Consider the following 22,707-nt stretch of genomic DNA (forward strand, 5'->3'; position numbering starts at 1 on the left):
ATATATACATACACGTTCTGTTCTTGGGACGTACTATAAATAAGAATCAACCATCAATTATAATTGTCAAGCTTATTCCAAAATAAATATCTTTATTGTTGTTTTTAAACACTAGAGGTGTTCTTATAGGGTATAACTTCCTTGTTTGTCCAGAACTTGGATTGTGGATTAGTGTCAAGGAGAAGAGATGGTGCAATGTCTTTCCCTTGAGATGTATAACATGACTATGATTATCCATTTGATTATAGTGCCTTGATCCTTTCAATCCCTGACCGTCTCGTATCATCCATCTCCCCCTTGACCGCTTCAGTTCCAGAGTGTTCTTTACCGCAATTTGAATAATCCAAAATTGCAAGAGTCCCGGTTTAGCAAGGATGTGTTTGTTACTGTAACATAGATCTGTTGGTCTTTCTCTAGATGGAACACCCCCGCCACAGAAGCTGTACACAAATTTGGTGGGTTTGGTTTCAAACTGCAAAAAGACTTGAGTATCTCCTTGTCTTGATGATTCTTGGGTACTGTGATCTTTATGGATTGCTTTAATGAAGATGAAGGATAATTTCTGGAGAAGGTGACCTGGGAATAGATGAAATAGATTCCGGGATACTGAATGGTCAACTTGTCCTGTTCGTTGCTGAGCCGTACGTCCTGTACCAGTGAGTGATTTTCATCCCAAAGAAGACTATTTGTCTTCAAGAAGGCAGAAGTCTTATCTGGTGGTTTTAAAACAAGGAGAAACCCATTATCACCACACAATGGCTGGGCTTAAGTTGAATTACATGATTTAATACTAAATGAATGATCCTAATACATTCTATTACATTCACCTTTATACTCAGTCAGAGCAGTCATGTGTGCAACTGGTCCAAGAAAGCGTGGCCCTCCAGTTAACTTAGACACTGTAGGAGACAATAAAAAAATAAAGGGTTACAGTAAAGTTACAAAAAGATATAAAAAAAATAGTTAGACACCACGTTGCTTGCTAAACATTCAAAGCAAAAAAAATAAAAATTATGCATTTAATTTTATGCAGGCACTAACATTAAACATTAAGTATTTAACAATAAATTGTGCCATATGTTTTAGATAGTTTAGTTAATAAGGTTGCCAGGTTGGCAATACTTACATTTTTCATTTGCTTGTGAAATCTTAGGGAGGAAGTAAAAGAAAATTAATGATACATAAAGTCATAGTTATACACAATGTTTTCATATAATGGTTATTTTGTACGATTCACACATAGGAGCATCAAAATATTTTTAAGCGTGACTTTTTAAACATATACCTTTGCTATAACAGCTTTATATTTTTCCATCAGTTTGCCACATTCTGTCATTGAGTCTTCTCCCATACTGCTATCCGCACATTCCTGTAGTCTCTGTAGGCTGACTTCATCACGATGACTGCCCTGGAGCTGCTGAACATGAAGGAAAAGACATTTAGTAATGTTTCCCTTAATGCTTAAAGAATGTATAGTAAATATCTAGAGAGAGCTCTAACAAAAAAAAGATAAAACGTGATCACAGAGAACCCAGAATGTGAATTATATGACTTTTCATGTATAATACAATGAAAATGTTTATATAAATGTACACAATGCTCTCTGTCGTAGTTTATTTCACACAGCGCTACAAGTACAATTACCTAGATGTTATCAATTATTTGTGTGTATATACACACACACACACACACATATATATATATATATATATATATATATCCCACTTTATATTAGTTGTCTTTAAACACTATGTACTTAGTAATTATAGCTGTAACTACAGTAATTAATTACAGGATGGTATTTTCAAATATAAGTACAATGTAAAAATGTGCATGTATAAAGACACTTAATATAAAGTGTGTCCAAAATATATCATTTATATATGATAAAACATTGACATATATTTGTGATTTGTACATCTTTAATAAGCTTAATAATAACTATGTAATAACAGTCATGTTTAGCTTTAGCAACATTTCACCTGAAACTGATCGCAATGAAATGTACTGTTACTATATTTACCCTTCTGGTGAATGTGACTTATGTTCACGCATTTGTGAAACATGCAGTCTAACTTGCTTTTTAACTTTATCATTACGGAAATATTTGAAAGCCCTACTGAAACTAACACTTCGTTGATTCTTATATCAGTCTGTCTGGTTGATTCATGGAAATGCATACAAAAATCTATTTCGAAACTGTATATCCATGTCTGTCAAGAGAAGGGCTGTATATATAGATTTAAACATTTTTTGCTGATGTTTAAAGCTAAGTTTGGAGTTTTTATTCAGTTTGACTCTAATGAGGTTTTAATTATCAATAATGCTTACTATGTAGGGATAATCATGCCTAAAATGGTTATTGAGTCACTCCTTTGGCATATTAATCAAAGAGTGAGATTGCATAATTTGTTGGGTGGTTTGGTTTTAACATCCTCTTGAGACAGAAAGCCTGGTTTTTGTTGTCTTTGTTTCTTTGATGCGCTGCATGCTACATGCCTTGCTCATAAAACCACACAGCCCAGGAAATACACCCATGAGATTAGGCCTCGCAGTTTTTTAAGTTTAAAAGTTTCTGTATATCCTGAGACAAAATAATCATTGCATAAAATATTGTTCTCGATTTTAGTGTATATTTGATGTTAAAGTTGTTAACCTCATGAAGGCACCTTTTACATCGCTTCTACAACCAAACCATTAACAATGATTGCTTAGCTACAAAAATGTTAATAATGTCAATAATGCATATTGAAAAAAATCATCATAAGCAAAATGACTATAATATATGGAGCCATATAATAATCTGCCATCTAAAAGTCTGTTAGCTTATATTAAAATAATAAATGACTTCTATTAAAAAAAGATATTTAAAATTGTGCCAACTTAATCTTATATTGCACAGAATTTCATTTCAATTGTACTCCCATGAAACCTGCAGTAGATACAAACTTGAGCACCAAGCGCCACTAAGAGAAGAGCCGTCCATACCATGTTGAGTTTCTGGAACAGGTAGAGGAAGCCTCCGAAGGTCAGTATCATTAACAGCAGTAGCATCACTGACAAAAACTTGACTAAAGATGTGTTGCCCACTGGCCGGGGTTTGCTGTATCCTGCCCGTGGAGGCACCGGCGGAGGATTGTAGCTAGTGTGAAAGGTGTTTATCATGATGAACAGAGCACGAGTCGATTAGAGAAGAGACGTGTACTCCAGTGGCACCCATGCAGTTCTGAAGAGCTGCTCTCAATGCAAGCAAGCTCATTTGAATGCAACTTCCTGAAAGATGTCACCTTTTTTAAGATGGGCTGAGACTTACGGCGTATGTGTTTGTGTGCAATTTGGCGTAAATAAGCCTGAGTCCTCATACCAGGTACTAGAAAGGCCTGGTTCCATGAGGTCACACATTTGTGCACAAAGGTCATTGTATTTTTTAGATTCAAAATCTGCAGTTTGAATGTTCTGTTTTCTGATTTTGTGAACAAGTTTTTGTAAAGATTTTTTTTAAATCAACTAATATCAAAACTTCAATTAATAACATTGCATTCGGTAAAAATCTCAAGCCAAATGGCATCTTACAAACAAATAATTTTAGATCTTTTCTCAGAAATAAATTTTTCTGAGCCATTTTTGCAATTAATTCTAATCAACTGATCCCAAAGTGATTTTTAGTGAGTGTAAGAAGACATTCATGTCCTATTAGAGGAATCATAGTTCATCACATTGACTATGAACATTATCCACTAATATTTGACAACCACAAAATGTCCAAATACTTTTTTGGTTTTATTTAGTCAAATGCAATGATATGCATGCATTTTTAAGAGTGACTTAAGTGTCTTAATACTTTCAGGGCCTCTTTATTTTTGTGCATTAATTATTAGTGACATTGTAAATTGCAATTATAGCAGAGCTTCTGTTTGTCAGTAAACCACAGGAAATAAGGTCACATGTTGTATGTATATATTTCTCAAAAAAATCTGACCACAGCGAAGCACGTGTGGTAAACAGCAGAAAATGGAGATACTTGAGTTGTGAGTATAAACACAGGAGAAACACATTATGAAACCTGTTTTTTTATGAGCCATAACTATTTTGTTTGATAATCAAGGTTGACAAGTTACTAGTTTACCACATCTATGAAAGATCCTCGGAAATCTATGAAAGGTTCTTCATTTTGGCTTTTGGCCTATATTCAGCTTCCATCTTCTGACCTCATTTTAACCACCAATTGGTGGTCTCAGCTACATACTCTCATAACTCCACTTGATCCTTCTTGACATCTGTTTATAGAATTGTTGTATCCGTAAACGAGTAAGCATCTATACATATATGCTTATATGTGAAAGAGTTTAAACATTTTCTTTTTTAATTATCGGACCTTCAAAACCACTGTATCGTTAGTTATAAACTGTGCATTACATCAAAACAAAAAAGTTTTTCATTTAAATGTTAACAACAGAAACTGCTGATTATCTAGTATCGATCAATTTTTTGCAAAAGAAAAATACACAACAGGTTTCACATGAACTGAAGCATCTAACCTCAGTTCCACCCCCACTGATTATTTTTACATTCCCTCTGCCAGGGCTCACATTTTCCGAAGTCATCAGTATTATTTCGAACGCATACTTTATGCGTTTTATGCAGAAATGATCTTCACCCACAAGGCATGAAAGGCCACGACATCAGACCCTGACCTTTATTAACCAAAATAATTTACAATGTGCTTTCTGCATGTGAATGGATGTAGGTGGAAGGAGATATATTTTTGAATATGCAGTGCTCACGAGTAACGTGAGGTCATTTACAGTGAAAAATATTGGCACTTATCAATTAGTCACAAATTAATGCTATACACAAAACATGTTAAAATTCAGCAAATTCTACATTTACTTTTAGACATCCCTTAAAAAGCAAGGCTTTATTAGTTATTGTACAGTAGTTAGGTAATATACTGCTAATCATGATGTTGTTGCTTTATGTAATTTTCACTGTATTTTTCAATGAGGAAGAAAGCTATTGTGGTAGACTTCCAATGCATTAGCCGTTCTGTAAATGACTATTAGAATAACTAAGTGCAGTAAATGGTAAAACTAGCAACAAACCAGTGTTTATAGTTACAACAGTACAATAATATGATAAGAAATACCTATTTTTATGACCATATGTCTGATACTTTGAAACTGACTTATACTGTGTTGCATTAGTATTACAGTGAACATTAGTCTAATATGAAAAAAAAAACACATTTAATGCTTAAAAATGATTTCAGGGAAAGAATTCAACACATATATAGCAAACCATGTATTCACTGCTTCTTTTTCCAGGGATGGGAAGAATATATGACTCACTGAAAAAGAGACTGTGGGACTATGGAACTGACTATGAGAATGGCACATTAAAATGTTCACACTTTCTGGAAAATGTGCAAATGATGCAGGATTGAAGTCTGAAAATACTTCAGTTGGAATAATGATGTAATTACATATCTGTGTTATAACATGACTCACAATTACTCACAAAAATGTACACTTTATACATTATAAAAAGCTTAATAAAGTACATGGAGATATTACATACTATGCTATATATATATATAACGAACATGCCACTAACAAAGGCCAGTAATAAATTATGCATTCAAAAAAATCTGTCACAAGCATCATATGGATATGGACTAAACTTTGCAGAGTTCTGGTAAATGATATGGTATCCGCAGTATGATATGGGCAGTGGCTCCTACTGTTGGCGACAAGTGTAACTACATACAGCATTCACAGACTGACACTTACACTAACTGCTTCACTGCTCGGTTAGCAGTGTGTTGTCTTTATTCATTAGCTCATTATATAATCAGCATTTGTGTAGTATGTATCTACATATATTTAAAAATGTATTCTTTTGCGCTAGAGTATTCATTAAACTGATACTGCATATTAATTTCAAGTCCTAGAGTACCATGAGTTTCGGTTTTGGTCCTGCTCAGGGATTATGATATACTGGTCGTATGAATCTTTGTGGTGTGGTTTAAGATATCGGAACAATCATCACACTGTCAGTTTTCATTATACCTCATTATAAATGCTGATCTGTAAAGGGCCTGGGCAGTTTTTGAGAGTGTCAGGGGGTGTAGTGGACTACTAAGGCCAGGGTGTGCTGCTCTTTTTTCTGGGGGCCCTTGACGCCACGATGCCATGAGGGCCCGTCACAGGGCTTGAGCGCATGAGGATCTTCTTTGCTGCTGTGCTGAGGATTCTGGCTGTGAAAAGATGGACCTCCTTGACAATTCAGAAATGCTAAGAAACACCTGTAGAACTGAAAGGAAAATGAAACAGGCTGCATTTAATTTCACTAATATAGCCTTTCGGGGTAGATAAGATAGAATGTTGTCTTTTTAAGTGACAAGCTCGTGGACCGTGCACAACATCATTTTTTGTGTTTGCACATGTTTGAGTAATCTGAGCACTCAAAAACCATTTTTGCACATTTTTGACAGTGTATAGATACACTAATATATTAAAAATATATTTTTGAATATCTAAATATTAGCTCTGACAAATCAATTATGATTAATAATTATGTGATGCATTGCTTCTAAAAATCAGAAAATTTGTTCATATGTTGATTTGATTTTGTGATTCTCAATTATTTGCCAATTGGCCTTAAATGTACAGTTTTCCTGACAATATGCATAAATTAAAATCTAAAAATATATACTATTTAAATATCGAAATACTAGCTCTGACAATTGAATTATGATTATTAATTATGTGATGCAATATTATGAAAAATCGGAACATTTGATAAGAATTTGGTTAGATTTGATTTCTGTGATTTAGAATTATTCTCCAAAATATGCATCAAAAGTAGTGAATGGAAATTATGGTATGTGTCTGAATATAGTGGGTTTTTACAACTGAAAATAGGTTAACTTTTAGGTTATTCTAAAATAAAAAAGTAAATGATAAATAATATGTAATTCTAATAATAAATGCACTTAATTTTTATTGTCAAATCAATAAACTAGGACACACTAATGTGTTTCTACACCACAACTAAAAATTCAAAATTCATTCCATCTGTGGACTAACCTGGTTGTTGAAAAGCACATATATGACCGGGTTGACCACCGTGCTGCTCTTGGCCAGGACTGATGGCACCACACTGGTTATGGGAGTGATCAGTCCCCTCCTGCCAAAGGTGGCCAGCAGAGCCACCACCCCGTACGGCATCCAGCACAGCAGATAGCAGGAGACCATGGTGATAACCATGAGAAGGATGTGGTTCTCCCTCTTCTGTGCAGTCAGCAGGTTGATTTTAGTTACCTGAGCCGAAAAAAGAAACACTTAATGCATGTGCATTTTAATCTCCAATGTATACGTACATAAAAAGTTGCATTTTGATGCAGAAAGACCTTTTCAACCATCTAAATCAAACTAAAAGCCTCCATCTTGCTGCAGAGAACATGGACTCTCCTACAGTTCATGAATTAGCTTGCTGTGTGTAAGCGGTCAAAGGAAGACTGGCAGATGGCTCCATCATGCGTTAAAACATTAGAGTCGTGACTTCTACCCTCTGGAGTGTGTTAACCTTCCTCATCCCCTTCCCATCATGAAGCAATCTCTCTGTATAAAGATCTCCTGCTGGTTGGTAACAGAATGTGAACTTCCAATCAGCAATGGTGGCAAATGAGAGCTGATGAGTGGAGCAGAGCTCCCTGCACCGGCTCATGTCGTCATTCGCACCTTTTACATGCTCCATTTGTCCTAAACAAGATGATTGTGATTGTATTGACAGCTCCAGCTCGGCTAAGTGTTTTCTCACCTGTGTAATCCTCTGGACGTGTCCTTCAGCAATTTGTAGGATCAATATGACACTGACAAAACAACATATACAAAACTTCCTTTCAGTACAGTACAATTCTTTCCATTTCCATCATTGAATAACCCTACTGCCGGGACATCTTTGATTCTGCAAACAATTTAATACACACAAAAGTGTCCTCCATTCATAAACACCCCTAAAAGTGCTTCTTAATTGTATCTGAATACATTTTCATTCAGCTTCCCATTGAATAGTGCAATGGAAATCGATTTCATACTGCATGTCTGGAGTGACTCTATTTTCGGAATGCAATTACTTTCTCAGCCATGTCACCCCCAGTGCTCTCTTCTTGTAATTCCCCCTTTTGAATCCCATCAGAATTCCATGTTTGTGTTTCTAAGAAAAGCCAGAGGGCTGTAGTGACTTGCCCACTCATACGTGTAATGGAAGCAGTTCTTTCCATTTGTCAGATACACAATGTGGCGCCTGCTACTGAACAAAGCAAATCCTGGAGGAAATAAGTTTGTTACATAACAGTTTGTTACCAATAGTAACAGGCCCTGCATTCTAAAAATAACTCAGAGGGTGATTCATTCATAGATTCGCTCTGGTGACTATAGAGGCTCTGTGCCTTACTACCTGCTGGAAACGCTCATTACATATTCCTTCATACAGTGATGTGTTTATGAAATCCACCTGCATGGATGAGTCACAAAAACCTAAAGCCTTCTTCACCCTGAGCACTGTCTAACCTGATGCCCCAAAGTGCTTTGATCTTATTCCCTTAGCTGGACAAATTAATATCAAATGGATAAATAAAGAATCCAAGAGCGCAGGATCTGTTATCTGTAGCTCGCCGGGGTTCAAATGTTAATTGGGCACTGGCTATGAGACATCATTCCATATTTCTGGGTACAACAGCTTTATTTCCAAAGAAGGGACATTAACGCGGTGAGAGGAGAACGTATGCCACTGGTGTTATACAACAGCACTGGTATCACTCTGCTTGTTGATGTTTGTGCTTTCAGTCTCTGTATTAGTGATGGGAGTTTTACATTGACTTATTCTCCAGGTTTTTTCGATGTACCAGTAAGTGGCAACAAGTGAATTTACGAATCACCGAATTTTTCATTGAACCAATCTGTTCAAAAACATTGATTCATGAATGAAACAAGTAACTTGCCTAATTGCCTAATTATTAACCTGCATCCGAGTATGCATATGTCCCTACCTATAGTAGGCAAACAACAGTATGTGAAAAAAATTGTATGTTCGAATTCACAGTATTCATGAAACATTCTTTAGTGCACATCCAATGGACACTTCACTCTCACGGAAGAGGATTTGTGAATGGCACTGAAGCATTGTAATTGATGCTGATAGGTCACATGACAGTGACAACATGACAAATGTAGTACATCTGGGTTACATTAATACTACACACATTCATACTACATAGAACATACTTTTTAACAGTGGCAAAGTAGTACCTACTCAGAGTGCATGCGATTGCATGATATGCAGCCTTACTATTTCTTCCTTAGAAAAATATGGTAAAAATAGTGAAAGCAGTATGCTAGTATTCAACAACTGTCTTTAAGAATAAGTTATTGAATCACTCATCATTCACAATCCGACGATGGAGCAATATGACAATATGATAATCGTACTGAGGAAAAAAAACAATAGTAATATAAAATAAGTTTTGACTTTGAAATATTTTGGCTTATAAATAATAGTTTTATATTAGTATTACTTTGTTATGATTTCTAGAAACTGGCCAAATATCAGTTATTTTATTCTACAATCTTAAAAAATAAAGTTTCCAAAAGGGTGTTTTTACAGTGATGCTATAAAAGAACCCCAAAGAAGCTTCAAGTAAACAGTTAAAAGAACCATTTTTCAGAGTGTAAAGAACTTTTTAATGATCTAAAGAAACTTTTTCCACTATAAAGAACCTTTTTGTACAATGGTGTTATATTTCTCTTCCAGTACTCTAATGATGGGTGTAAAATGTAGTTATGTAGTTAATTTAATAAATAATAACAATAATAATGAATGAATCCTCTCTCTCACTCACCCCTTTAATAATGCACAGGATTTTGCCATAGCAGAAGATCATGAGCATTAGGGGTAGAAGCAGACAGAAGATGAACAGGCACATCACGTAAGACATGCTGTTGGTTGAGCGCTGATGCCACTGCACTGAGCATGTTGTCCCGGGCCCTTCAGGTCCATAGCTACTCCAGCCCAGGAATGGTGGCAGAGTCCACACCAGTGAATAGAGCCAGGATCCAGCCACACAGAGCCAGGCCCTGCGGAAGTCAGACACGTCTGCCTTGGTGGGGCGCAGCAGGGCGGCATAACGCTCATATGATAGTATGGACAGAGACATCAGTGACACAATTCCTGTTTTGGGATAAAGAAAACAGATATGGAAAAATGGAGGTCACAATACAACCAACTAGTGAATATTATACATGTATTTTTATTGTAATATATGTTAATATTTGTACTGTATCTATTGCTGGTCTACACCAAGTGCTGTAAAGCAATGACAGCAATTTTGACAACTTTCTGTAGCGCATGGGAAAACTGACAATAAACCCAAGTTTGACAAAGCAATTTACTGTGAACATCCGGGACAGTCCCTAGAAAGAAGTCTGAGGTTAAGTGCAAAGAACAGTTATGCTCTCAATGATCGTGTATTCTGTTCTGTTCCTGGATCAGTCACACAACCTGCATCTGTTATATAAAAACTGCCAAAATGATCTGCGGCATTGAGATAGTGTGTTAATGAGACTGCAACTGCTGTTTATTAAAACTAGACAAAACTATTTATTGATTAAAAACATTTTTATGAACTCTAAAATAATCAATGCACAGTGATTATAAACTAACTGAAATAACATTAAAAAATGCCTTACTTTTATATATTGAAAGGTTTTGACAAATGCAGAAGAATCAAAACACATCTAATACAGTGAGCAGGTATAGTTTTACTCTTGACTCTAAATAAAATATAAAATATATTATAAAATAACTAAAAATAAAATATGTAAAGAGTACACTGTAACAATCAAAAATACTGCTGAAACAGACTACAGCTAAACTGAAATATAGAATAATGTAATAAAGTTTCTGTTATGCTGTCTGAGACTCAAGGAGCTCATTAAGGTACAGATCGTGTTTTCCAGAGAAGGTAATGTCAAAGTTATGAAGACATACCGTTATTTAACAACCTGTAAACAATGCAGATTTGACACAAGATGATGGAGCTAGAACAAGCTGTTGACAACATATATTTCTACTGTTCAATTGGGTAACGACAGAGAAAAACTGTGAGCTTCATTCTCCTTCAGTGGGTTTGCACTGCAGGTCCACATGTTCTGCACAAAAGCGCTCTGCACTTGCCCCTGCAGTTCCTCTACACATCACAGGAAGAGAAACAGAGGGTGTCACAACACTCCCACTAGAGTAATTAACAGCCTTAAACATGCTCTCCATTCAAATGTCAGATCACCGGGGAAAGACTGTGACTTCTGAGACAACCCCCAAAGAAGATAAAATCAGAGTGATTCTGGCTTCTGCCTGTCTTGAGCATTTGTGGAAAATTTTCAACAGGCCGAAAATAAAGAAGCATATGATCTGTGAACTTGACATGATCAAGAACCATGTTTCCTTTTAAAATAAATAAATAAATATTTTACTACGACTAAACTTTTACAGCACAACCTGACGCAGTAGTCTGCTTTAAGTGATGTAGTCAAAAAAATATGAAGGCACACAGGTTAGTAGGATATGTTTTTATAATTAAACATATATAATTAATTAATTGAATTTTAATCAGCTCATGCATTCTTTCAGATTTCAATGTTAATTCCAAACTCAGAAAATGTTTTCAATGTTCACACCTAAATAAATAAAAAGTTAAAATAAATCACAAATTTCTGTAAAAGGCACTATATATATTATATTTTTAATGCATTATTTAGACAGTGACATGTTTTTTGCTTAAGGAGAACTAGACAATATTTACACAAAAATGAAATAATATGATTTTTTAACACTGGTACTACAGAACTATTGTTTCTTTGTGATTGTGGTCATGCTACTAATTTAGTCTACAGATTGACCTTACACCATGAGAAATTTTGCATATGCATATGTATTCTTTTTGCATATGCTATGTATATTCTGATTATTGTTGTTTAACTACTTTAACTGCAACATCTTGAACATTTATTTATTTATAATTTATTATTTTAGTTTGTTGGTGACAATTTTAAGGTTATGTAAATTTTGGGACTTTTTTCAGAATGAATCGCTGTGCTTTTTAGTGACACAAACAAACATTTGATAGTTAGCAACATACTTCCTTCAGGACAAAAATGTCCTTTCCACATTATGTATTATCTACATTTTCAATCAATTATACACAGCCCTCCAAAAGTTTGGAAACGCCCTAGAAAAGTGGGGTTTTGGACAATATTGGCATGAATCCTTTTTAATTTGTGATAATTTTGCACTGATAAGGGACAGCACAAACTTGTTACATAAACAGTTTATACATTATATTACATTATACAAAAAAATAAAAATTTTCGATTCATCAAAATATCCACCATTAGCAGCTATTACAGCTCTGCATAATCTGGGCGTCTGAGCTGTCAGATTATTCAAACATTAACTTTGAATTGGCAATCAATTGTTGAAGCTACAGTATTAAGGTGTGCTGACCCAAAAATCTTTTAAAAACCTGGGCCAAGTTTAAACCAGTAACCAGGCATCACAGCTTTGACATGTATATATTGCCATGATTATGTTTTATTGCTGCTCTTCAATGATAATGTCAAGTTACTTTAATGTATTTGCACCAAAAAATGATAAGGATGTATGCTGATATCGTCCAAAACCACACTTTGCCAGGGGTGTTTCCAAACTTTTGGAGGGCAGTGTACATTTTTATAAAATGCATGTTGTGTTAACAGTTTGTACCTTTAAAAATCATAAAATGAGTGTTACAAAATCTAGACCATTTGTCCTATATATATATATTAACTATATTAGAGAAGGATGGGGGGAGGGGGTATAATATATGTATATATATACAGGATGAGGGGGGGGGGGGTATAATATATATTATTATTTTAATAATATATATTACCCCCCCCTCATCCTTCTCTAATCCTAGCCTATAATTTTCTGGCTTATACATTTTTTCCCTGAGATTCCCCAAAACTACTAAAATATGAACATTATTAATCTTTTGGTTTGAAGACGCTATTAATAATTAGTTATTAAATTTATTTACCATGGGTATTGTGTTTAAAACGTAACTCTTTGATCAGCAAAATCCATACACCTAGTGTACGCCAGAAAGTAACGTTCAGCTGTAAGATATCCTCTGAAATAGCATCTGAAACCTGTTACACGTACAACTTTACTGTTGGATGAACTTCAGTAAAACTTACCAAAAAGCGAATTGGCGAACCCGTACCATTTGCAGCCGTGGTATCCCAACAGCCATTTCCCATAGAGACTGGAAGCGAAACTGAAGGGAGTCCCAAACAAACAAACCAGAATGTCACTCACACTGATGTTCAGCAGGATGAGGTTTATGGGTGTCCACAGTGAGCGAAACCTCGCAAAGATGAGCAGGACAAACAGGTTGTTGAGGAATCCAAACACCAGAATGATTCCGAGGCAGACGGCTGTCACCGTGTGGCCGGTCCGGCTCAGGCCAGGTGAGGCATCGTGGGGCTCTAGGGGGTCTCCTGAACTGACATTTGCACTTTGATTGAGCGCAGAAGTGTCTTTGTAGCTAATGTTCAAACTCCAGATGTAGACGACCATAGCAGCCTGACTGCACGGCTAAATAGAGCTGACACTATGACTTTCCTCACTGATGGATTCAGAGTTCTCATCACCCCCCTCACTGACGCGTAGCCCACCATTAACACCCAGCCTCTGCCTCTGCTTCTGCTGACCTCCGTGCGTCTGAGAGGCGCGTCGTCTTTGACCAGGGTGAGAAATATGAGGGGTGGGGGGAGGGGGTTGCATATTATTTTTTAGCCTATATATATTATCTTTTATACATTTATATATCGTTGTCGTATTGACAAATGCTGAACTCACTGCGTGTATTTTCCAGATATGTATAGCTTTCAACACTCTCCAATGAACTCTATTCTAATTAAATCAAGTTTGCCAGAGGATATAACCATAGCAACATTGCGCTGCTCGTAAGCTTCAGTATGCGGTACGTCGACAGAGTAGACGACTAATATTTTGTCATATTTATTAGTTACCTATGAAAATGTTAACAATTAGAAAGGGATTGCATCTGAATATTTACACACACACACACACTTTTGTTTTTGTGAAAAGTGGGGACATTCCACAGGCGTAATGGTTTTTATACTTATACTGTCCTACGCCTAAACTTAGCCCTCACAGTAGACTGTGCATTGAAATTTTCCCCCAAAAAACTCACTTTGTATGATTTATAAGCGTTTTGAAAAGTGGGGACATGGGTTAATGTCCTGAAAAGTCACCTTCACCTTGTAAATTGTGTCATACCTGTGTCATTATATAAATTTGCGCGCACGCGCGCACACACACACACAGAGAGAGAGAGAGAGAGAGAGAGCCCCCCCCCCCCCTTTGTAATTTTCAAACTGTAATTACAGTTACATTTATTTTGTAATTACGTAATTCCGTTACATGTAACTAGTTACTCCCCAACACTGCTAGTAGCTACTGACAGTGTCCTAAGGCGCAAACAGTGGAGTAGCCTAATAGACAAACCGGTTCAAATGAGTGAGTCATTTTACACTGGAACTACACTGGCTGATTCAAACTCAAACGCGATTCACTTGCAAAAACCGGATCGCGAATCATTTGATTTAGATAAGAACAAGCAGCTAGGCAAGTCTGTTGATTCAGATTGGAACTTCGGAGCGCGTGTCATGGATCTTTAGGCTATTTATAGATTGGGACTTTGGAGCGGGTTCGTGAATCTTTATTTAGAATCTCAGATCGGAACTTTGGAGCGTATCGCAATTCATTTGATTTAGATTCAGATCGAGACTTCGGAGTAGCTTTGTGAATCTTTTAATTCAGATTATAACTTCGAAGTGTGGATTTTGAATCATTTGATTTAGACCGGGACTTTGGAGTGCGGATCGCGAAACATTTGAAGAGGTCAGACGCAAAAGCCTCTAATGCTGTTTGAAATTTTCTTCTAAAATTAGCATTTTTATCAGGCACTGTGTAAGGTTCAGTCATTTCACTTTAATGGCAATGAATGGGTTCTTTTCATTGCATTAAATTGAAATAACTGTACATGAACATAGGAGTTTAAGAAAAATGCTCATCAAGAAAAACTCTTAATTTGATTCAGATCGGATTATTGAACAGTGCAAAACATCAAACCATTAAGGCAGTACAGTTCTACAAAAGAAAGAAAGAAAGAAAACAGATTCAAATCCCTTAAGAAAATTAACCATGGTTTTATTGTAGTAAAAAATGTAGTAAGGTCTTAACTAAATCTTAACTAAACTTTTATGAGGCAATTTTGCAAGATTTGAAGTGAAGTGACATACTGCCAAGTATGGTGACCCATACTTAGAATTCGTGCTCTGTATTTAACCCATCCAACGTGCACACACACAGCAGTGAACACACACACACCGTGAACACACACCCGGAGCAGTGGGCAGCCATTTATGCTGCGGCACCCGGGGAGCAGTTGGGGGTTCGGTGCCTTGCTCAAGGGCACCTCAGTCGTGGTATTGAGGGTGGAGAGAGCGCTGGACATTCACTCCCCCCACCTACAATTCCTGCCGGCCCGAGACTCGAACCCGCAACCTTTGGATTACAAGTCCGACTCTCTAACCATTAGGCCACGACTTCCCCGTTTCGTCAAGTAACATAGCCTATTGAAATTTACAGTGAATGACTTACACATTTAAACCAAAATTGAGATGGATAAATTGCGGGGTTTTAAACTTGAGCTCAGAATCACTTTTTGAATGAATGAATGAATGAATGAATGAATGATGATTTTTGATTCAGATCATCTTGCCAGTTCTGCCGTTTACCATTTAACCGATGATTTACAACCCACACTGTGTCATGACATTTCCCACTCCCCTACCCATGCATAAAGGTTCTATTGCCTGTAATTAGTGTTTAATTTGCTGGAAGAAAATACTGCCTATGCTTAAATTACATTCAAGAAAATATCTCTTTTTATAGATAAAATTACATTCAAGAAAATATCTCTTTTTATAGATGGCCATTTGTAATATCTGTATAGATTTTTTTCTTGTTATTATTATTATTTTTTTGTCCATTAGAAGTTATTAAATCAGACCATGTGAAGCATGCTTTAAATCATTCAAATCGCCAACATCTACCAGATAGTGCTGTATGCTGAGAATCAAAAGCAAACTTGTTAAGCTTTGTCTGATATATAGTATTAAAGATATCACCACATGCATGGTTATATTCCATAGACAATGTTCACATTAATTTTTCTCCATTCACTCTTTGGACAGTATGCAATCTCCAGTTATCCACTGGGATGTCTAACCAGAGCTGCCATTCTTCACAGTTATTGATGATGTTCTTTGTCAGTTTTCTGCTGTCCTCCAGCTTTTTATTATTTCACATCCCATTCAAGCCTTCTTCATATGATTCCAGGTAATCAAAAGTCGCTATCTTACAACAGCCAAAATGCTTATTTAAATATGTCCATAGTCAATTTTTTGTTTTAATTTTGACACTCTTTGAATCTTTTCCCAATACTGCTGTAATCATATATCACACATCCAAAGTAACTGTTTTTTAACTGGTTGTGTGGCTGTGAGTTTTGATTCACTCCATGGAAAGTCTATACCTATGAAACAATCCTTTAAGAATCATTTTGTCAACACCTTTGTGATGATTCACATACATAAAACAGCTGCACCTTGTCATATCATACTCAGTGCTACAAGAGCTGTTAGAGGGAAACTGCAGTTACAAAAAAGGTTAATAACACAGGCATATCAGCATTAACGCAAGGGCTGCTGGCAGAATCCACCGATACTCATAGGCCAGTGTTATCAGCTAGCTCATAATAGTTAACAGAAGCTATTTAGTCTCTGCTGTCAGGCAGTATTGTTGTAATGACACATTATCATGAAAATTGGCTATGCAGCACTGACAACAGAGATAATAATACTATTTCATGAAGCCAAAAATTAAATATGTCCTATTTAAAGGTGACACCTCTGTAGGTCAGCACTAATTGAGTTGTGTGCTGTGGATTCTCTGAGGTGTCACTGCAGACTATATTAGAATTACAGATTAAGTGTGAGTAAAGAGGAGAGCGGAGGCTTGAATGGAAAGAGTGTTGATAATAAAGTCAAACCGAAATGCCAGAGGAGTTGTAAAATACTTCCAATCTACCCTGTGCACAATAACATTGGGGTTTTTTTCCACAATGTCCTTTTTAAACAAGCCAGACTTGTTCTAGTTAAAGGTGAGAAGCACTGCATTAGAAAGATGGCTCAGTCAGACTCCATAACTTTTGAGCTTTATCATTTTGCAAACATTATGAAAATGTTACTTTTGAATGTTCTCTGAACATTGTAACAAGTAGCAACATTTAAACAAACATTTGAAATTTCAGGTGAAAGTCCAACTAAAACATTCTCTGAAAAATGCATTAATAATAACCTTGCCAGAACTTCTGAGAATGTTTCCTGTTAGCTGGGGTAAGGAATAATGTAAAAATGGCCGGACTGTATTTAACCAGCTGATTACACAGTGAGTCAACAAATAAATAAAATGATAAAAAATTATAATTTCACCTGTATATTATCTTCTGTCAAGAAAAATATTCAATTACAGTGTCTGAACTGGCCAAGCAACAAGACGAACACTGCAACAACATTAGAGTAATAATAAAGCTGAAGTCCTCTGAGGTTTGATATCACTAATTGATAACTGAGATGTAAGATGGTGCCAGTTTCATTTTTATCAGTAGCTGCATCCAAAATCACATTGTCAGAGTAGGTAATAATTTTGATAAATGTGTGTAGTATGAATATAGCAATGTTATGTGACCTGTGGAGTCAGTTGCAGCACTTCCCTGCCATTCACAGCTCCTCCTGTGACCTCTTGGGATAGAAAAGTGTCAGTTTAATTTTGCCTGCCATTTTCTGAATACTGGGAATTTGAACATATTTCCCGTACTGCTTTTCGGATACTAGTAGGGAAGTAGAATCAAGTAATACTATATAATAATAATAAAGCATAAAACTGTCACTCTAAAGTTTTCTGCTCAGTAAAAGAATTTAGTCCTCCGTTCCCACTGTAATAAAATGTGGAGTGATGGATTATTGTGCTGAATGTTTCTAGCCAGAGGTGAGTCTGAGTGCAGAGTTTAGCCTTGGCTTTGGTCATTTTTATTTGGAAAGGGACGTGTGTGCCACCAGATGGGTAACAGCTAAATATAGTGCAAGGACATCAATAATCCTCAAGCAGGGGTGTGGAGAGATGGCTGTTCCTCCATCTGCGTCGATGAATTGGATTCATGGTGGGGGAGTGGAGTTTGATACCTACATCATGGTGTGAGATTAAGATTGGCTCCAAGACATACAGACTTCACATCATGCTGCTATAATTAATGCATTTTTACAGCGAGATGGAGTGCAGTGTTGTTGTTGCCCACTAGGGTGCAGTGTTGATGTTTTCATTAGCTGGGATGCAGTTAAACCAAGTTTGTCTTAAATAGGCCTACTGTAATATACAAATTAAATGTATTTGAGTAGCACTGAAGAAATGCTGTAACGCACCATTTATGGAAATGCAGTACAATAACATTTATATAACACAATACTAAAGTGATGTTCAGCTGGTTTGTGACCTGTCTTGCAATTCTGTTCTGATTATCAACGATAGCAGGGGAAAACACTGCCTAATGCCAATAATAAAATGTGATTAACTGTATAATTGTACATAATTAGGGTAGCAAAATAAATAAGAGTTTAATTTTTGAAAGAGAGGGGAAAAATTCCTTTTGTTGTTGACATCAAAAGCTGTGCATCCAATCAAACTAGTATTGTCTGAAATAGAATAAAACAAGGTGTGAGAACCAGAAAGGCATAAGTGACATTTCACCAACTTTACAGGAGAGCCAAAACAAAAAATTTTACCATAGTTTGATCTGACTTTGTGTACCGATTTCAGTTGTTTAAAATACAAATGTGTACACTCATGGATGACAGTACTTTTGCCAGTACACTGTAAAAAAAAAAAAAAAAGTTGAGCCAACTTAAAAGTTTAAGGCAACCAGCTTCAGCAGATTTTTGAGTTTTCTCAACTTATTTTTTTTTTTAGGAAATTTCTAATTTTTTGCTGTGTAAGCTTAAAACAAGAAGTTGAGAAACCTCAAAAATCTGCTGAAGCTGGTTGCTGGTTTCTTTTAAGTATGGCACCTTTTTTTTTTTTTTTTTTTACAGTGTAGAAAGAGCTCATTAAGAGCTTTTATTTTATATATATATATATATATATATATATATATATATATTATTTCACCAAAAATGTCACTTACGCCCTTCTAGTTCTCACCACTCTAAATATGGTATGTGCAAAATACAAATTGAAACATCTGCACTTTACTAAACTATAATAAAGCCCTTATAAAACCTCTTTATACTTTTAGTTTTTGTACATTTATATTTATACATTTCTTTATGTAATCATTGTACTATGTTTGTAATAATTTTTCAAATCAGTTATTTACACCCAGAGAAGCCTCCTGACAACTCAAATATCTTCAGATAAAAAGATATCAGATGTTTGCATTAAAAAACGACAACAATCAAATAAACTCCACCTGACACTCTAAATTATGTAAAAACACAGATTTAGTGTGTGTGTTTTTGTGTGCGTGTAAAACGTCTTTAACCATAAAGCCTGAGGCCAGTCTCTTGTTCAGTCCTCTGTGCTGTGGTAGAGCTTGTTTCTGAACAGGTTGGATGTACAGACGCCTCCAGGTGAAGCATTGCGAGGTCCATTAGTCACTTGTTCAGTTAAAGAACAGAGTGAAAGACTACTTTGTTCTTCCTTTTCAATCTCAAACAACATTGTTAATACCAAAAACGATCCTTTTTCTCAATCACCTGTACACCTAAAAGGCAATCACAAGTGACTTAATTAAATACTTAAGATTGATAATGTCTAATAAAATGTAAAAAGACTGTTAATAATAAGAAATGTTTCTTGAATAAGAAGGATCATGTGACACTGAAAACTAGCGTAATGGCTATATATTTCACTATGAACTTTTGAAAATATAACTGTATGATTATGTAGGTGTGATTAAAATAGGATGGTAGAAAATGATGGCATTTACCAGAGTTAAGAGTCATATCAGTCATCTGATTGCCAAATCCAGAATGCTTTGTCCATCCAGGCGTAAGGTCTTGTTTGGAGGAGGGTAGCACCACTGTACCCAAGTCAGGGTGATCGTTGTGGAGGAAATTTAACAGAGAATTAGAGTACTGATGTTCTGCCACCATCAAACCATCAGAGGATACAGCCGAGGGGTACATCATGGGGGGCAGAACGACACTCAATCCCTGCCTAGAATCCCCTGACCACAGAGCACTGTTTGCAGGGTGATTTGATGGCATTTGATAGTTTGATTGAGACTCACTGCTTGTTCCTTGCCGGAGATGTTCTGGAGGAAACAAGGGATGAAACCTGGATTGTGACTCTGCTTCCCATTGACTTGAAACTCCATCTAAAAATCAATTAATTAATGAATAAATACAGGAATTCAATGTTTCAATTCATTTAGCAAGTCACATATTTTGTGTAAAAGCAAAATTTAAGAGGAACAGTTACTTGTTTGAGTAACTTTACGGTTTCTTTTGATTTTGGAGCGTTCCTCCTTCGGTTTATTTGCTTGACTCAGAGCACGGGAGAAATGTTCATCCACCATGCTGTTGATGTCTCCTTGGAAGTAGGTGAGAAGGACACTACCAGACTCCTCTTTAGTCTTCTTAGCCTCCTCCATCACTGATCTAAAAACAAGTGTGCATTGCATCATTTATCCACCTATCCTGCCGTGGTGGCAGATTATTGTGTGTTTAATTATACATGTCTTCTAAAACGAATGCAAAATTGCAATAGCATTGCATTATTTGCATTCTTTCTATGGTATTGATTTGTCTGATTGGTATTAAGATATGTCACAGCCAAGCTGTTCTGTATTTGCTAAGTGGATTTAGATTATTTTAGCATCACTCAAGTATTTAGGTTTTTTCTTCTAGAGCTGCAATAAGACATATTATTTAGATCAACATGAGACAGAATCAATTTTTATGCACTTTTTGGTTGACGACTTATTCTGCTAAAGAACACAATCTTGCACTTTCCACATAAATCTTTTTTTTAAAGCATTAGAGGGATCATTTATTTTTGTTAGCCTATGAGAATTATTAGATATGTTTAATAAATTAAAAGTGGACGGCATTGAACAAAACATATCATCATATGTCAAATACATATTACTTCATACTATATAGAAATGAAATAATATATATATTGAATTTAATTTTTTATATGTATGTATATGTATATGTGTGTGGCTGTACATACACATGTAGTTGTTTTTTTGGTGTTTGGCTTAATGTTAGAAGCATTATTATACTCATACCTTTTGTTGTTTTAATATTTTGAATTCTTTAGCTTATTTTTTTGTTTTCATTTAAATGTTCAGTATTGAAATGTTGTTGTATGCATTTGTCAATTTTATGTAATTTTTTAATTTTCTTAAATGTGTGTGTATATAGTATTTACAGAGATTTGACTTTTAGTTTTAGTTACTTATTTGTAAGTCGCTTTGGATAAAGGCATCTGCTAAATGACTAAAAGTAAAGTAAATATATGTTGTTTATTAAATGTTGATGTATTGAATGCATTGCTGTCTATCTATCTATCTATCTGAACAGTACCAAATTTTGGTAACAGGTCTGCAAATTATATTTAAAATAAATGTAAAATAAATCATTTGATATTTTTAAGTTAATATTTAATAATATAATTTAGTTAGACCACCTGAGGTTGATGATCGATATTATCTGAAGGTTTTCTGAAATTTTTTAGGTCTATCAAAAGTTATAATTAAATACTATTTATGATAAATATCTGTTAAATATTAAATCTTTATACTTAATACGTACTATTAAAACAGTCTGTCCCCTCTCTAAACAGCCAACTGTGGGTTGGAAACATGTAAATCACTAGGTTCAGTATAGCACTTGATTGTCTCCAGATTTATAGAATTCAGCATTAACGCTTAACTCTAAAGCTATTTTAAAATGATGAAATATTGCTGTAATGGAAATAGCTCACCGTGCAGCAGTCGTGTTTAATCAGGCGCGGCAACCCGATCAATTGCACTATTGATAAAGTAAAGGCGAAATATCCGCTGTTGCGCGAGACTTGAACACGCTGCAGTTAAATAAGTTTAATCGCTTCCCTTTGCACGTCGACTACTAGAAACTACTTCACTTTTTGCATGTGGGGCGTTAATCTGTGAACTTGAACCAGCTGGAGTAGAATGTGACTGAACAAGTTAGACCATTTAACTGTCACCTAAAAAAAAAATGTTTTTAGGACATGTTGTTTTACTTCATTTTCCCGTTGACATTGTGGATCAGATTATCTGTCAGTATTTATTTCATTATTAATGTCGCAATAATTTATCTTAATGCATGAAAGCAAAGTGTAACACAAACATATAGTTTAGACACATGTTAAAAACCCTGTTACTGTAAGTAGCCTAGGATTTTGAATGATTTCTTGCACCATTGATTTAGA

The 22,707-nt window shown here is 35.5% G+C and overlaps 3 protein-coding genes across 4 annotated transcripts; all 3 read right to left on the reverse strand.

Annotated features, from left to right (window-relative positions):
* Positions 1–59: 59 nt before the first annotated feature.
* LOC306853417 (CD40 ligand-like) lies at positions 60–3,235 on the reverse strand. Of its 2 annotated transcripts, none has more exons than XM_079390805.1 (5): positions 2,989–3,235; positions 1,286–1,417; positions 1,127–1,148; positions 828–899; positions 60–713 (listed from the first exon to the last, which is right to left on the reverse strand). In XM_079390805.1, the coding sequence occupies exons 1-5, from the start codon at positions 3,163–3,165 to the stop codon at positions 325–327; spliced, it is 792 nt and encodes a 263-aa protein (XP_079246931.1). In that variant the 5' UTR covers positions 3,166–3,235; the 3' UTR covers positions 60–324. The 2 variants fall into 2 exon arrangements, with proteins under 2 accessions (XP_079246931.1, XP_079246932.1); XM_079390806.1 differs by having other exon boundaries at positions 1,286–1,414; positions 2,989–3,228.
* A 2,882-nt stretch (positions 3,236–6,117) lies between these two features.
* LOC306853410 (pinopsin-like) lies at positions 6,118–13,677 on the reverse strand (the record flags this gene model as incomplete). Its single annotated transcript, XM_079390784.1, has 4 exons — positions 6,118–6,312; positions 7,089–7,322; positions 9,902–10,230; positions 13,296–13,677. 4 exons carry the CDS (start codon positions 13,675–13,677, stop codon positions 6,118–6,120), a joined length of 1,140 nt encoding a protein of 379 aa, XP_079246910.1.
* Positions 13,678–19,479: 5,802 nt separating this feature from the next.
* Positions 19,480–22,409, reverse strand: LOC306853239 (uncharacterized protein). The gene is made up of 4 exons (XM_079390497.1): positions 22,240–22,409; positions 20,728–20,906; positions 20,234–20,623; positions 19,480–20,008 (listed from the first exon to the last, which is right to left on the reverse strand). The coding sequence occupies exons 2-4, from the start codon at positions 20,897–20,899 to the stop codon at positions 19,968–19,970; spliced, it is 603 nt and encodes a 200-aa protein (XP_079246623.1). The 5' UTR covers positions 20,900–20,906; positions 22,240–22,409; the 3' UTR covers positions 19,480–19,967.
* Between the last annotated feature and the right edge of the window lie 298 nt (positions 22,410–22,707).

The sequence above is a fragment of the Barbus barbus genome, assembly GCF_936440315.1.
Source record: "Barbus barbus genome assembly, chromosome: 33".
NCBI classification, from domain to species: Eukaryota; Metazoa; Chordata; class Actinopteri; order Cypriniformes; family Cyprinidae; genus Barbus; species Barbus barbus.

Excerpts from the sequence above, each read along its gene's own strand:
- LOC306853417 (XM_079390805.1), bottom strand. The coding sequence starts at position 3,165 with ATGATAAACACCTTTCACACTAGCTACAATCCTCCGCCGGTGCCTCCA. Across the intron at positions 1,149-1,285 it reads ATAAAGCTGTTATAGCAAAG|ATTTCACAAGCAAATGAAAA; the intron begins GTATATGTTTAA and ends TTCCTCCCTAAG. Across the intron at positions 900-1,126 it reads TTCACAAGCAAATGAAAAAT|TGTCTAAGTTAACTGGAGGG; the intron begins GTAAGTATTGCC and ends TGTCTCCTACAG.
- LOC306853239 (XM_079390497.1), bottom strand. The coding sequence starts at position 20,899 with ATGGAGGAGGCTAAGAAGACTAAAGAGGAGTCTGGTAGTGTCCTTCTC. Across the intron at positions 20,624-20,727 it reads CCGTAAAGTTACTCAAACAA|ATGGAGTTTCAAGTCAATGG; the intron begins GTAACTGTTCCT and ends ATTGATTTTTAG. Across the intron at positions 20,009-20,233 it reads TGATATGACTCTTAACTCTG|GTGTACAGGTGATTGAGAAA; the intron begins GTAAATGCCATC and ends ATTGCCTTTTAG.